This window comes from Sarcophilus harrisii, chromosome 6 (assembly GCF_902635505.1).
Source record: "Sarcophilus harrisii chromosome 6, mSarHar1.11, whole genome shotgun sequence".
NCBI classification, from domain to species: Eukaryota; Metazoa; Chordata; class Mammalia; order Dasyuromorphia; family Dasyuridae; genus Sarcophilus; species Sarcophilus harrisii.
Window position 1 is genome coordinate 240,065,126 of NC_045431.1, and position 13,918 is coordinate 240,079,043.

The 13,918-nt window shown below is 53.0% G+C and overlaps 1 protein-coding gene across 5 annotated transcripts; it reads left to right on the top strand.

Annotated features, from left to right (window-relative positions):
- The first annotated feature begins 1,466 nt into the window (after positions 1–1,466).
- Positions 1,467–9,268, top strand: NUDT8 (nudix hydrolase 8). 5 transcript variants are annotated; one of them, XM_031941740.1, is made up of 7 exons: positions 1,467–1,546; positions 4,417–4,699; positions 5,516–5,648; positions 5,936–6,013; positions 6,709–7,076; positions 8,261–8,394; positions 8,974–9,268. In XM_031941740.1, the coding sequence occupies exons 2-5, from the start codon at positions 4,431–4,433 to the stop codon at positions 6,949–6,951; spliced, it is 723 nt and encodes a 240-aa protein (XP_031797600.1). In that variant the 5' UTR covers positions 1,467–1,546; positions 4,417–4,430; the 3' UTR covers positions 6,952–7,076; positions 8,261–8,394; positions 8,974–9,268. The 5 variants fall into 5 exon arrangements, with proteins under 5 accessions (XP_031797600.1, XP_031797595.1, XP_031797597.1 ...); XM_031941735.1 differs by lacking the exons at positions 1,467–1,546; positions 4,417–4,699 and having other exon boundaries at positions 4,706–5,648; XM_031941737.1 differs by lacking the exons at positions 1,467–1,546; positions 4,417–4,699 and having other exon boundaries at positions 4,706–5,648; positions 8,314–8,394.
- Positions 9,269–13,918: the final 4,650 nt, after the last annotated feature.

Sequence of the window (13,918 nt, forward strand, 5' to 3'; positions counted from 1 at the left end):
TTTATCCGGGTAAGAAGAAGCTGATACAGAAGCATCTCTTCCCCGACAGGTGCTGCCTGCTGCCTTCCCATGTTCTCCCAGGGGGAAGTGAGGGAGTCACTCACTAGTCACAACTGGAGGTGGGGCAGGGCCATGGCAGGCTTTAAGCACTGGCTTCCCACCATCACTACCCCACCACCACCATGGACTCTCCCCCGGGTCAGGCTTAGGGATGGCAGACTTGGGCTCTGGGGGGTGCACGGATCCACCTAGAATGTGCAGAGGAAGGCAGCTTGGGGGTGGGGTGGGGATCAAGGGGGGCTGGACCAAAGGAATAGCAGCCCTTCAGCTGGGAGGAATCTCAGGACGCTGGAAGTGGGGACGACCTGCAAGGGCGGGGAGGAGGTCTGGGAAACTATCCCCGGGGAGGAAAGAGCCCATTTCCCTTGGCCCCAGAGCAATGGAGAGTGGTGCAGCTCTAAAGAAAAGCTTCCTCAAACCAGTGCTGTCCCATAGTGCCACAGGGAAGGGGATGCCCGTGGTGGGAGGGAGGCAAGGGCCAGGGGCACAAGTGTTCAGCACATCCAGCACCGTGTGCCCGGACGCATTTAAGTGGCTGAGGCTTTAGAGAGGTTTCCCAAGGCACCAAAGCCCACCTGGAGGTGTGAGTTTAAGCAGGAGTAGAACCATTATGCAGACTCCAGTCATATGACAAGGTGCAGATCTGAGTGGAGATTTCTCCCATGGCCATCTCCTCCCTGCCTGTGCTGGGGCCCGGGGGACCCCAGGATTCAGGCTGGAAACCTGTTGACATGGGAAGGACACGAAATGCCCCCGGGGGAAGCAGGGATTGAGGCTGCCTTGGGGCTGGGGGGGGGGGCAGTGCCCAGGGGCCACGTGAGCCTTTCTTGTCCCGGGCTCGTCCTAAAGTCTCTTGGCCACGTCACATCCACGTGAGTAAGTGTATGTGGCCGGCCTCCTGCCAATTGTCCCCCCCCACCAGACCGGGAGCTTCGGGGGAACAGCGACTGCCCCCATAAGCTTCCTTGCATCCCCAGCACATAGTAGGCCCTTAATCAAAGCTTGCTGCCTTGCTTGCTTCTGAGGGGCCTCGGAGGTCATCCAAGATGACCCCTGCCCTTATCCAGGGTCACGGAGACAACAGTGCTGGCCCTCCAGCCCAGAGTGCTCAGAAGACCGCAGGAAGAGCTCTGGGAGGGAAGGGGGTGGGGCTCCCAGGAGCCCCCGCCCCCACCTAGGCATTCCGCCCCACCCCTCCGGGGTCTCTGGCCAGCCCCCTCCTAGTCCCGGAGCCCCGACGGGGCGGAGTCTTCGCCTCGCGGCAGGGGGCGGGGCCGAGACAAGTGGGCAGCGGCCCCCGAAAGCCCCCCTTCCCCTCCCCTGCGCCTCCCTTCGCGCCTGTCCTCGTGCACCGGCGCACAGGCACCGCCCTCTCGGCGCGGGGCTAGGGGTTCCTGCTAAGTTACTTTCTCAGCCAGAACCTTGGCCCCGCCCCCGCCCCGCCCCCGCAGCCATCTTACTCCGGCAACGGGCGCCGCGGGCCCAGGTCAGTGCTGGGGGGGAGGAGAGGGCTCCTCTATCTCCCCCCGCCCTTCCCCTGGAGAGGCCCCCCCCACCCCCGGTCCGCCGGCCCTGGGCATCGCGCCACCCCCGGCCGGGCCAAGGACCTGGGGCCAGACCTGTCCCTGACCTTGATAATGACCGAGTTTGAGCATGACGCCTCCCCCTGGCGCCCCTCCTCCCAACCTTCCCGCCTCGCTTTGCGGTTTCCACCCCTCTCCCCGGAAATAAGCTGACTGGAACTTGGAGGGAGGGGGCTGCGTCCCGGCACTGCCAGCCTCTGAGCCCCTCCCGGAGGGGGCAGCTCGGCTACTGGGTATCCAGGGCCATTGGGACCTATCGACTCAGCTCGTGTCCGAGGTGGGATTTGAACTCAAGTCCTCGGATTCCAGAGCCCGGGAGTACCCCCGCCAGAGCTCAAAGATCAAACGGGAGGGTCTTAGAATTCAGATTTGCTCGGGCTGGCAGAGACCTCAGGGAAGGACGCCGGGCCCGGACACCCCAGGCCGGAGAAAATGTTCGAGCTGGGAGGAGTCTTGGAGCATAAAATCTGCTCCTACTGTATACTTTCTAAATTTTGCTAGTAGCTTTCCGATATTTCATTTGATTCCCCCACAATAAACCTCGGAGGTCAGCGTTCTAATCATCCCAATTTCACAGATGTGGACATGGAGGCTTAAGTTTAGGGATTTCCCCAGTGGGAGCCAGCTGGTGTCAGTCTGGATTGGAACTCAGTTCCCTCTCGTGTCCTAAACAACACAGAACTGGATTAGAGGGAGACTTCCCAGTTTTACCCCTTCCTTGTGCAAAGAAGGCCATTGAGGGCCCCCAAAGTTACCAGGTCCAAGCCCTGTGCCTTGGCCCAGCCTAGTGATGATAGGTTCCCAGGGGACCCAGATCTCAAAGCCTTCCCTTGGTGAGAGGGCCCTTCCACCTTCAGCATCCCGTAAGTGTGGGCAGTGGGCAAGCTCCCATTCTCAGGGAGGGGCTTTGGAGACAAAAAGGAGAGGAAACAAAGAAAGAGAACTAAATACAAACTGGATACATTGTATTTGGGAGGAGACCAGGAGGACTAGATACAAACTGGATACATTGTATTTGGGAGTAGACCAGGAGGACTAGATACAAACTGGATACATTGTATTTGGGGGAGACCAGGAGAACTGGATACAAATTAGATACATTGTATTTGGGGGAGACCAGGAGAACTAGATACATTGTATTTGGGAGGAGATCAGGAGAACTGGATACAAATTAGATACACTGTGTTTGGGAGGATACCAGGAGAACTAGATACATTGTATTTGGGGGAGACCAGGAGGAGAAATAAATACACACTGGATACATTGTATTTGGGAGGATACCAGGAAAACTAGATACAAATTAGATACATTGTATTTGGGGGAGACCAGGAGAACTAGATACATTGTATTTGGGAGGAGATCAGGAGAACTAGATATAAATTAGATACATTGTATTTGGGGGAGACCAGGAGAACTAGATACATTGTATTTGGGAGGAGATCAGGAGAACTAGATATAAATTAGATACATTGTATTTGGGAGGATACCAGGAAAACTAGATACATTGTATTTGGGGGAGACCAGGACAATTGGATACTAACTGGATACATTGTATTTGGGAAGAGACCAGGACAACTAGATACAAATTAGATACATTGTATTTGGGGGAGACCAGGAGAACTAGATACATTGTATTTGGGAGGAGATCAGGAGAACTAGATACAAATTAGATACATTGTATTTGGGAGGATACCAGGAAAACTAGATACATTGTATTTGGGGGAGACCAGGAAGAGAAATAAATACATACTGGATACATTGTATTTGGGGGAGACCAGGAGAAGTAGATACAAATTAGATATACTGTGTTTGGGAGGATGCCAGGAGAACTAGATACATTGTATTCGGGGGAGACCAGGAATAGAAATAAATACACACTGGATACATTGTATTTGGGAGGAGACCAGGAGGACAACTAGATACAAGCTGGATACATTGTATTTGGGAGACCAGGACTGAAAGCTTGAAGGGGAGCCTCCTTCAGCCTCCTGAGGGAGCTGGGCCTTCTAAGGCCCAAAAAAGGACCCACCAGGCCCGGCTGGTCTGGGCGCTCACAGAGATGACCAGGGAATGTCCCCAAGAGGAACAGCGGAAAGATGCCGGAGATCTCCAATAGAGTATTTGTAAATTGTGCATTTGTAAAATTCTGGCAAAGGCTGGTTTGGTGAAAGCAGAAGGTGCCTGTCAGAGGCCCTGGGTCCTAAGGCAAGAAGCCTTCTGGGTCTTTTAGGTTGTGCTTTTTTTAGATGAGGTTGAAGTTCAGGTAACTGGAAGCCATTGGAGATTGGGGGCTATCCCGATCACTTTGGCATTGGTGTGAAGTTTGGCCTGAATGGGAGAGAGAAAGAGGCTGGAGGCAGGGAGGTCAGTTGGAGGCCACTGAAGTAGGGTGTCACTGAGAATTGGCCAATAGGGAGAGGGGGCTTCCCAGAAATAGGGAAGAGGACAAGTTCAGGCACCCATGGTGTGGATGCAGTCCATCCCAGGAGGACATTTATCATTTAGGCAGAGTGCCCTCCATGATCCCTGGGGACACAGACCCCATAGACCAGAAAGGAGGCCTTTAAGGAGGAGGAGCCCAAGGGCCAGGGAGAGAACCCAGCTACCACAGGACCCCGATTTGACCCCTGCTTCCCAATCCAGAGCTCATCCTACTGGGGCCTTCCTTCTGCTCCTTCTCATTAAAATGAGCCATTCCCGTGCCCCATGTGGTGGAGGGCACCAAGCTAGGGGGAGGTGAGGGCACCACTCACCGAGCCTCCTCCCTCCGCAGAGCTCCGAAGCACCATGCTGCCCACGCTGCGCCTGGCGAGCCGGCAGCCCGGCCCCTGGGGCGGGAACGGCCCCCCCACCCCAGAGGAGGCCGCCCGCCACTCCCTGTCCAGTGCCAACGAATTGCGCTGCCGACAACTGTTGGAGGCCACGACGGCCAGATACCGCCACCGGGAGGCCACGGCGGCCGTGCTGGTGCCCCTGTGCTTGGTGCACGGGGACCCGTCCCTGCTCTACACCCTGCGCTCCAGCCGCCTCGTGGGCAGGCACAAAGGGGACGTCAGGTACCCTGGGTGGGCCCCAAGTAGCAGGACTTCTTGGGTGGGCCGGCCCCCCCTTGCCACCCCCGAGCCCGAGGAGGAAGGCCTTAGGCGTGGGAGTCAGGTCCTGGGATTCTCTTGCCAACCTTGAGTCTCCCCCAAGTCTCCAGACCCAGGAGGTGCTTGAGACACTTGGGTCTCGGGGGCCGGGCCAGCACCGGCCGGATGGGGCATCCATTGTTACGGGAGCAGGCCCAGTCGGGGACCGGGGAGAAGCTCCTGACCCCCGGAGAGCGGGCCTGGGGGCGAGCGGCCTGTTCTTGGGTTGGGTCGGAGCTGAGGGAGGGAGCACATGCCCGGGAACACGGAACGTGGGAGGTTAGATCTGGGGGAACACCGAAGCACAGAATGCCTGCGATGGGTTATCGGAGAACCAGGAGAGGCCTCAGAACCCAGAATGCCAGGGCTGAGAGGGGCCTGAGAACCTAGAACGGTGTCAGAGCAGGGAAGGATCATGGAAGGTGGGATGTTCAACATGTCAGAGCTGAAAAGGGCTGTGAAGGCGGAACGTCAGAGTCTGAAGAACATTAGAACTGGAGGAACCATTCTGGGGAGGACGCAGAAGGGAGGGGCTTCTGATGCTCGGAAGGACGGGCCACGTCTCATATGGGAGCCGCCTCTTTCCCGGAGCTGCCTTTCCCAGGCCAGCCCCTTCCAGCCTCTTTGCAGCCCCCTCCAGTGGGCACTTTGCCCGTCCCCCCGCCCCATGTGCCCCCAGACCTTGCTGGCCCTGTATAAGGGGCAGGGGATGGGGGGCCTTCTCATGCTTTTGTGCCTCAGTTTCCCAGGGGGCAAATGTGACCCTCAGGACCAGGATATTGTGGACACAGCTCTCCGGGAGACAAGGGAAGAGCTGGGCCTGTCCATCCAGGAGGAGAACGTGTGGGGCGTCATGAAGCCAGTGGATGACGGGGTAAGCACTAGCCTCCCTGGGCTGCAGGGGCCTCCTGGGTCTGCGGCTGCCTCGGTCTCTCCAGGCCCCCGCGCTGAGCCACTCAAGGATCTGCCGCTGAGTTTCACGGTGTCTCTGGCTGCCCTTCCGGCCTGGACCTGGGCTCAGGAATCCCAGAGTTCAGGCACCGTGGGGTCCTGGCCAAGTCACTTCCTCTATGGCCGCCTGCCTCAGTTCCCTTTTCTGGAAGATGGCTTCCAAGGTCCCTTCCTGCGTCAAACTTGGGATTCTCCTTGTTCTGCTTACAGAAAAACTCCATCGTGGTCCCGGTCATCGCCCAGGTGGGGCCCTTGGAGTCTCTGGACCTCACGCCTAACCCCCAGGAGGTGAGTGAGCCCCGAGCCACCGTGGCCGGGATCCCTGCCCCTGCCCCCGGCCCAGTGGCCCCCCAAGCCCAGCCCTGCCCAGCGCACCCGCTCATGCTGCCATCAGAGCCCAAGGCTGAGAGAGGACGCCTCCCCCCCGTGGGGCTCCCCAGAACGAAGGCAGCTGTTTGGGCAGCGTGAGGGGAGCCTTCCTGAAGCTGGAGCTCTCCCAGCGCGGAACAGCCTGTCACAGCAGGTCGAGATTTCCCCTCGAACCGAGGCGAGGGACCACTTGCTAAGATGAATGTAGGGAATGTTTTAGATCAGGTATGGCCTCAAGGGGACCTTCTGCCATTGTGGCTCTGTGAACTAGCCGCTCCTTAAGACCTCCAGTGATGGGGAGCTCACTACCTCGCAAGGCAGCCCACCTTCCATGCTCCATTCAATCCAACGAGCGCGTATTAAGCGCTTCCTGTGTGTAAAGTGTAAAGCTCCCTTAGGAAGAGGGTTGGGTGTCTGCTTTATATTGGACCCAAATCTGCCCCCCACAAATGAGTGGAGGCCAGAGTGGGCACACCCGCTCCCTCCGGGAGATCCCCAGGGGCCTCTGTGCCTCCCCTGTGGCCCCTGGGGCCGGTACGTGCCGCCTTGGATGGTTGCACAGAACGGCCGCCCCCGTGCAGGCTCTGACGGTTCCCAGCATCCTTCCTTGTCAGGTGGATGACATTTTCACGATGCCGCTGGCCCACCTGCTGCACCCGCGGAACCAGGGCTACACCCACTTCTGCCGTCAGGGCCGCTACAGCTACACCCTGCCCATCTTCCTGCACGGCCCTTACCGTGTCTGGGGGCTCACGGCCATCTTCACGGAGCTCGTGCTGGAGATGCTGGTGCCAGGGACTTACCGGCGCAGAGTCCATTTTGCCGGGCAGCCGAGGAAAGGAGAGACCCGGGCCTAGAGGGCGGGAGGTTCAGCCGGAGCCACTGACGGCGGCCCAGAAAGGCCGCTGGGAACTCGGTCTCTTCCTCTTTTGCCTTTGTACCCGTCGAGAAGGAACTGCGCCAGCTGGGAAGTCCAACACAGGTGGGGGCCCTTTAGCCTTCCAAGGCCGCCACAAGCCGGCTTTCCACAGAAATCATGTCCCTGCGCAAAAATAAGCGGCCGTGGGAGGCGGGCAAAGCCTCCGCCCAGAAGGACGAGCGGGAGACGCCCTCCCTGGTGTCGGGCTGGCCGGCCCGTGAGCTCGCCTCATCTCGCATCCCCACTGGGGATTGCGATTCCTGGAGCCCGGACCATATCTCCCGACTCCACGGCTGTGCTTGGACCGGCCCTGGCGGTCTGCCCTCATCTCCTCGGCCTCCTGGCCTTCCTGCTGCCTTGGGACCTCCTACCGGAGGCCTTCCCACTGTCACCCTCCTATTGAAGGCCCTTTTCACTGTTACCCATTTACTGGAGCCCTTCTTGCTATCACCCTCCTACCTGAGGACCTCCCTGCTGTCACCCTCCTACTAGAGCCCTTCCCACTGTCACCCTCCTACTGGAGGCTCTTCTCGCTATCCCCCACCTTCCCCACCCTCTAGGGTCTTCCCCTTTTTGATTCCTTTCATTCACACTCCATATCTCTTCTGCTCCTCATTAATTTGCAATGCCCCCCCCCCCCCATCGATACATCAGCTCCTTGAGGAAGGGCCCGTTTCTGCCTTAAGCAACCACTTAATAGATGTTTGTTGACTGACTGACTGACTGGCTGGCTCTGGAGACTGTCCCTCCCTATCGAAAGCAATCCACTGAACTCGATTCAAAGTAATAAATGCTGCCTTCCTCGACCTGAAAAGTCGTCCCTGGTTCGTTACTTAGAACAGAAACTCCCCGAGGGGAGGGTCCGCTTTGTTCTTTGTGTTCTCTGGCTCTTGTTCTCAGCAGGGACTTGATAGATATTCCTTGGCTTGGATTCCCAGTCTCAGCAGCCCTAATAGATACCCACGGAGTCTTCCAAATGGGACCGACTGGCCCTGGGTCAGCCACACCCACAGGCCCTGGGTGGGCTTGTCCCACTGGCTTGAAATCCATCTGGCCCGGTGGGTTCCCAATCAGGAACTTCATCCGACCCGTTGCTGAGCGGGACCCTCCCATCTCTGGGTGAAGGCCTGCAGGGAGGGCCAGCCTTCCATTGCCCCATGGGACAGCTCCCTCCCAGCCACCCCAGGTTTCTTTTCAGACAAACTACCACTGCCCAGCTGTGTTTCCATGAACTTGTTCTTGTGCAGGTGATTTTTGGATTAAAGACACTTCATTTAACTCGGTCCCATCACTGTCCCAGGACAAGAGAGGTGGCTCTCGCTCTGAAGGGGAAGGAAAGTGGGAACCTCGGAAGGGACAAGAACCGGAGCTGGGTGGAGAGGTTTGGACAGGATTTCTGCCCCTTGCGATGAGGGGGCAGGGAGTGCGAGCAAGAAATGGGGAGATGAAGGAGAGCTGGGCAAAGCCCCACCATGACGGGGGCCAGCATCGCCCTTCCCACTGGGAGGCGCCAAACCCTGCAGAAGGCCCAGGGCCAAAGGGACAGAGAGCTGGAGCAGCTGGTTGGCTGAGAGCCAACGGTGACATTGTCCTCTCCCCTCCTCGGGGAATAATACCATTCCCAAGCTTGCCTCCGTCCTTTAAAGTTCATCAACTCTGAGTGCCGGATCGGCCCAGCAGCTCCAAGTGCGGATTCGTTGCTGGGAATACCCGGTGATAGGAAATAAGGGGGCAGCGAGCACAGACCTCGCTCTTCAGTGTGGGGGTGACAGGCTGGCTTACGTGTGAAAGAAAGCGAAGCTCAGTGATTTTCCCCAAGCAGGAGCAAATCAGAATCTGGGATTTTCCCTGGACAAAAGCTTAAGATTTAAGGGTGGAAGGAGAGTGAGGAACAGGAACCATCTCCTTCGTAGGAGCGAACAGCCAGGAATTATCGCTTTCCCCTTTTTTCTCCTGCCAGGCCCGGAGGGACCCATCTGACGCGAGGTGACAGCCACTGTGAGTGGGTCAGAGGCAGGACTGGAACTCCAACTAGCCCTCAACCAGAGACGCAGCTATTTTTGTACCACAGACTCCTTTAGAGGTCTGCCGAAGCCTGGGGACCTCTCACCGAATCGTGTATAAAATAACCGATAGAGCCCACAAAGGAAATCGCTTTTTATCAAAATACAGTTAATGAAGTGTTTTTAAAAGCAAGTCTACACACACAAGGTTTTTGCAAGTTGAAAACTAGCTTTGTGTGTATTGGGAAAATAAAAAAGCTATTAACATTTTTTTTCTAGTAAATTTATTTATTTTTTGTTGAGATAATTGGGGTTAAGTGACTTACCCAGGGTCACACAGCGAGGAAGTGTTAAGTGTCTGAGGCCAGATTTGAATTTAGGTCCTCCTGACTTCAGGATTGATGCTCTATCAGCTGCCTCCAATTTATTTATTTTTAAAACACATTACTTTATGTGTATGCCCACTCTTCCTCCCTTGTCTCTTGTTCTCTCTCTTTTTCCCTCCTCTCCCTCTCTTCATTCTCTCTCTTCTCTCTTTCCCTCTCATTCTGTCCCCACCCCCACTCTGTAGTAAATTTCTAAGGAAAGCCCATAAACAAAACAAAGGTGGGTCTCATATCTCTGGTCTCCCCAAAATGTGGGTCAAAGGGTCTCTTCTAGAAAAGGTATTCAATGTATACAGCAGGTATCAAGTCTGGAACAACAATTAATCCAGAAAATGCTCAAGACACAAAGGACTTGGAGACGAGGAGAGGAAACATAACATGTCTCCAGTCACCCATTATAGTCTTTATACTCCCTGAGGAAGCAGACAAGTTTGTGCAAATGAACACTGAATTAATTTTCATCTCAGATGTGCAACATCCGAGAGATTCCCTAGGGCCAGCTCTCTGACCAGCCAAGGCGAGGCTCTCTTTAGTCCAGGAGTTCCATGAGCGAGCTCTGTGGTGGTGGAGCAGAGGACAGAGTCCCTGCCCAGAGTCAGGAAGACAAATCTGGCCTCAACACTTCTCTGTGACATTGGGCCAGTCACTTCACTCTGTTTGCCCCAGTTTCCTCTTCCATCAAATAAAGTAGAGATGGAAATGGCAAATCCCTTCAGTATCTTTGCCAAGAAAACGCTAATTGGGGTCACGAAGAGTCAGAGATGACTAAAATAACTGAACAATGATGAGAATGGTTCTGGAAATGGTCCTCTTGTCTTGTTTTGTCTCATACCATGTACCATTCAAAATAAATACATGATTGAGACATAAATGACATCACAAGCAAATTTTGAAGTATGGATGAAATTACTTGCCAGATATATGGATAAGGGAAGAGTGCATCATTTTGATTAGATACACTTAAAAAGTTTTTGCACAAACAAAATCAATGCAACTGAAATGTGAAGAAAACTTGGGGTGGGGGGTGAGAGAATCTCCAGCATATTTATCTCATAAAAGTCTCATTTCTAAGATATATAGGGAACTGAATCAAATTTATAAGGATTAGGGCCAAACTCTAATGATCAACATAGTCAATGGATAGAAACAGACCATTTTCAGAGGAAAGCTATCAATAGCCATTAAAAAAAATGCTCTAAGTCACTAATAATTAGAGAAATGCAAATTAAAACAACACACTCCCATCTCACACTAAAATGACAGCAAAGGAAGGGTCTGTGAGAAAACAGAAATGTATTGTTAGTGGGGCTGGAAACTAGATCATTCTGTTTTTTTTTTTTTTTCTTTTTCTTTCTTTTCTTTTCTTTTTTTTTTTCCCTGAGGCAATTGGGGTTAAGTGACACAGCTAGGCAGTATTAAGTGTCTGAGGTCTGATTTGAACTCAGGTCCTCCTGACTTCAGGGCTGGTGCTCTATGCACTGTGCTTCCTAGCTGCCGCTAGTCCAACCATTCTGGAAAGTAATTTGGAACTGTGCTCAACAGTTAAACTTTGCATACACTTTGATCCAGCAATACTGCAACTAGGCTCCAGAGAAAACAACAAAAGAGGAAAAGGACCCAAATGTACCAAAAATATTTATAGCAGCTCCTTTCATGGTGACAAAGAATTAGAAATCGAGGGAGTGCCCATCAATTGGCAAATGGACAAGCAAGTTATTAGCCGGTGGGTTGGTTGGTGGCCTTTGTACTCGAGGAGGACCAAAATGATATCACCATGTTAGACAGGGTCTGGTTACAGTGTGTCCGACTGTATCAGACCAATACAAGCTTGGAATGCCATAGGGCGGACACAAATAGTCCCTATGGGCATTTGGGATGATTTCTCTAATTTTGTACATCTCCTGTTTCTTTGGGGCTACTTCAATTGGGGCTCTATGAGCCAAGTACCTTCTCTGGTGAGGGCACGGCACGCTGGGTGGTGCTTTGTCAGTGTCTCCCATGTCATACAATTGATTCTAAAGTTCTTAAGAGAGACCTCGAGGGTGTCCTTGCACTGCTCTTTCTGACCACTTTATGAGCTCTTGCCCTATGTGAGTTCTCCCTAAAATCATTTTTTTTTTTTTTTTTGGCAAGCATACATTTGGCATTTGAACAGCGTGGCCAGCCCAGCGGAGTTGTGCTTTCTGCAGGAAAGTTGGAATGCTGGGAGGTTTCATTTGAAAAAGGAGCTCAGGGTTGGGTATTTTATCCTGCCAAGTGATCTTCCTAAGACCATTCAAACGGAAGCGATTGAGTTTCTGGCACGCCGCTGGTATAGTGCCCAGATTTCACAGGCATAGAACACAATGGCTCTATAGACCTTCAGTTGGGTAATCACTTTAATCTCTCCTCTCCCACACTTTCCTTCAGTCTTCCACTCCCACAGAACTAGTTCTGGCAATGTGTGTATCAATCAATGTGGACATCGTGTTGTAAAAAATGAAAGGGATGGTTTCTGGAATACCTGGGAAGACAATTTACACAGGAAACAACTATATAGTAAAGATAATCAACTATGAAAGACTGGTAGCTGATCAATCATCCACCACAATTCCAAGAACTCAATGTTAAATCTTACAGATGACACGATGTAGTGAGATCAACACAAAGCTTGGAGACAGGGGACCTGGATTCCCATCTCAGCTCAGTCACCTACTTTCTTTATGACCCTTGTCCTCAGTGTCCCCATCTGTAAAATGGAGGGTTTAGACCAGCTGGCCGCTGAGATTCTTTCTAACTCTAGAGATTTAAGCTTATGAATCCATGATTTTTTTTTTTGGTTTTTTTCTGGTTATACATGTACATTAATTTTTTTAAAATACACATTTCTTTATGAATTATGTCAGGAGAAAATAATCAGAACAAAGCATGAAAAATCATGAGGGAGAAAAAAAAAACAGAAGAAAAAGGAAAAAAGTGAACATAGCATGTGTTGATATATACATTCAGTCTCCATAATTCTCTCTCTGATTGCAGATGTTTTCTAGGCAAAGTTTATTGGGATGGCCTTGGATCACTGAACTGCTGAGAAGAACCGAGTCCCTCATAGGTGATCATTGCACAATCTCGCTGTTACTGTGTACAGTGTGTTCCTGGTTTGACTTGTTGTCCTCAGCATCATGAATCCATGATTTTCTTTCTTTTTTTTTTTTTTTTTTTTTTCCTTTTATAGCTTTTTATTTACAAATATATGCATGGCTAATTTTTCAGCATTGACCCTTACAAAACCTTTTGTTCCAATTTTTCCCCTCCTTCCCCCACCGCCTCCCCCAGATGGCAGGATGACCAATACATGTTAAATATGTTAAATACAATATATGTATACATGTCCATAGTTATTTTGCTGCACAAGAATCAGACTTTGAAATAGTGTACAATTAACCTGTGAAGGAAATCAGAAATGCAGGCAGGTAAAGGTAGAGGAATTGGGAATTCTATATAGTGGTTCATACTCATCTCCCAGAGTTCTTTCGCTGGGTGTGGCTGGTTCAATTCATTCCTGCTCTATTGGAACTGATTTGATGAACTCATGATTTTCAAGGAAGGAAGGAGTAATTAGCAGGCCTGGAGAACCCTTTGCTCTCCATGGCTCACGAGTAGTTGCTTATGAGTTGTCTCCCCAGTAGGAAGGGAGGACGGCCCTGGTTTGACCCTTCCTTTGTATCTCTGGCACTTTGCAGAGTGCCTGACACTACTCGTTGACCCACTGACTGACCGCTCTGGACCCAGCCCAGTTCCAGAGCCTTAGACTATTGCTGTGTGACCGTGGGTCTCTCCAGGACCCCTGGCTTGTCAATGGGTGTTGTGAAAGGCGGGCCTGGACATTGTCTGCCCTTGGGGTCCCGCGCTGAGTAGATCAACAAGGCAGCCCCTTGGTTCCAGATTGGGACAAAGACTTGGAAAGGAGAGATCCGGAGCAGAGCGGATTCGGAGAGGGGCCAGCCTCCGCTGGGAGGCTGCAAGGGGCCTGTGGAGGGGAGGTGGGCAAAGTACTCACAGTACCCTCAAGAGTTAAGCCCTGGCAGAAACTGAGGATATTCCTGGACCATGGCACCGACGGCTAGGAGCTAGAGGCTGGATAGCTAGGGGGAGGGGCTTGAGAAGGGGGCGGGGGGAGGAAACTAAGTCAGCATCTCCCTTCTCCAGTCGGCCGCTGCAGCCTCCTCCCAGCCTCCCCCCCTCTCTTCCTTAACGCTTCGCGTCCCCCTCTCCTTTCCATTTCTCACCTATGTTGGCACTTAGCAAGAATAAATTACTTTGTAAAAATAGCTCCATTTCACAGGCGATCAGTAGAGGTGTTGGGGGAGGGAAGGTCGCAGACCACGGGGAGGGGGGGGGAGGGGGGGCGGGGCGTCGGGGGCATCCGGGGAAGGGAAGGGGCGGCTGGGTTCGGGCGGGGGCCAGCTCTCGCGGGCTCCGTGTTAGTCACACCCCTCCCTGTAAGGGAGCCCGTGCGGAGGGTGCGAAGGTCCCCAGT

What these genes read in the sequence shown, in the direction of transcription:
- NUDT8 (XM_031941735.1), top strand. Translation starts at nt 5,190, where the DNA reads ATGGAAGGTGGGATGTTCAACATGTCAGAGCTGAAAAGGGCTGTGAAG. An exon ending in TGAAGCCAGTGGATGACGGG is followed by an intron (nt 5,649 to 5,935) that starts GTAAGCACTAGC and finishes TTCTGCTTACAG; the next exon opens with AAAAACTCCATCGTGGTCCC. An exon ending in TCACGCCTAACCCCCAGGAG is followed by an intron (nt 6,014 to 6,708) that starts GTGAGTGAGCCC and finishes CTTCCTTGTCAG; the next exon opens with GTGGATGACATTTTCACGAT.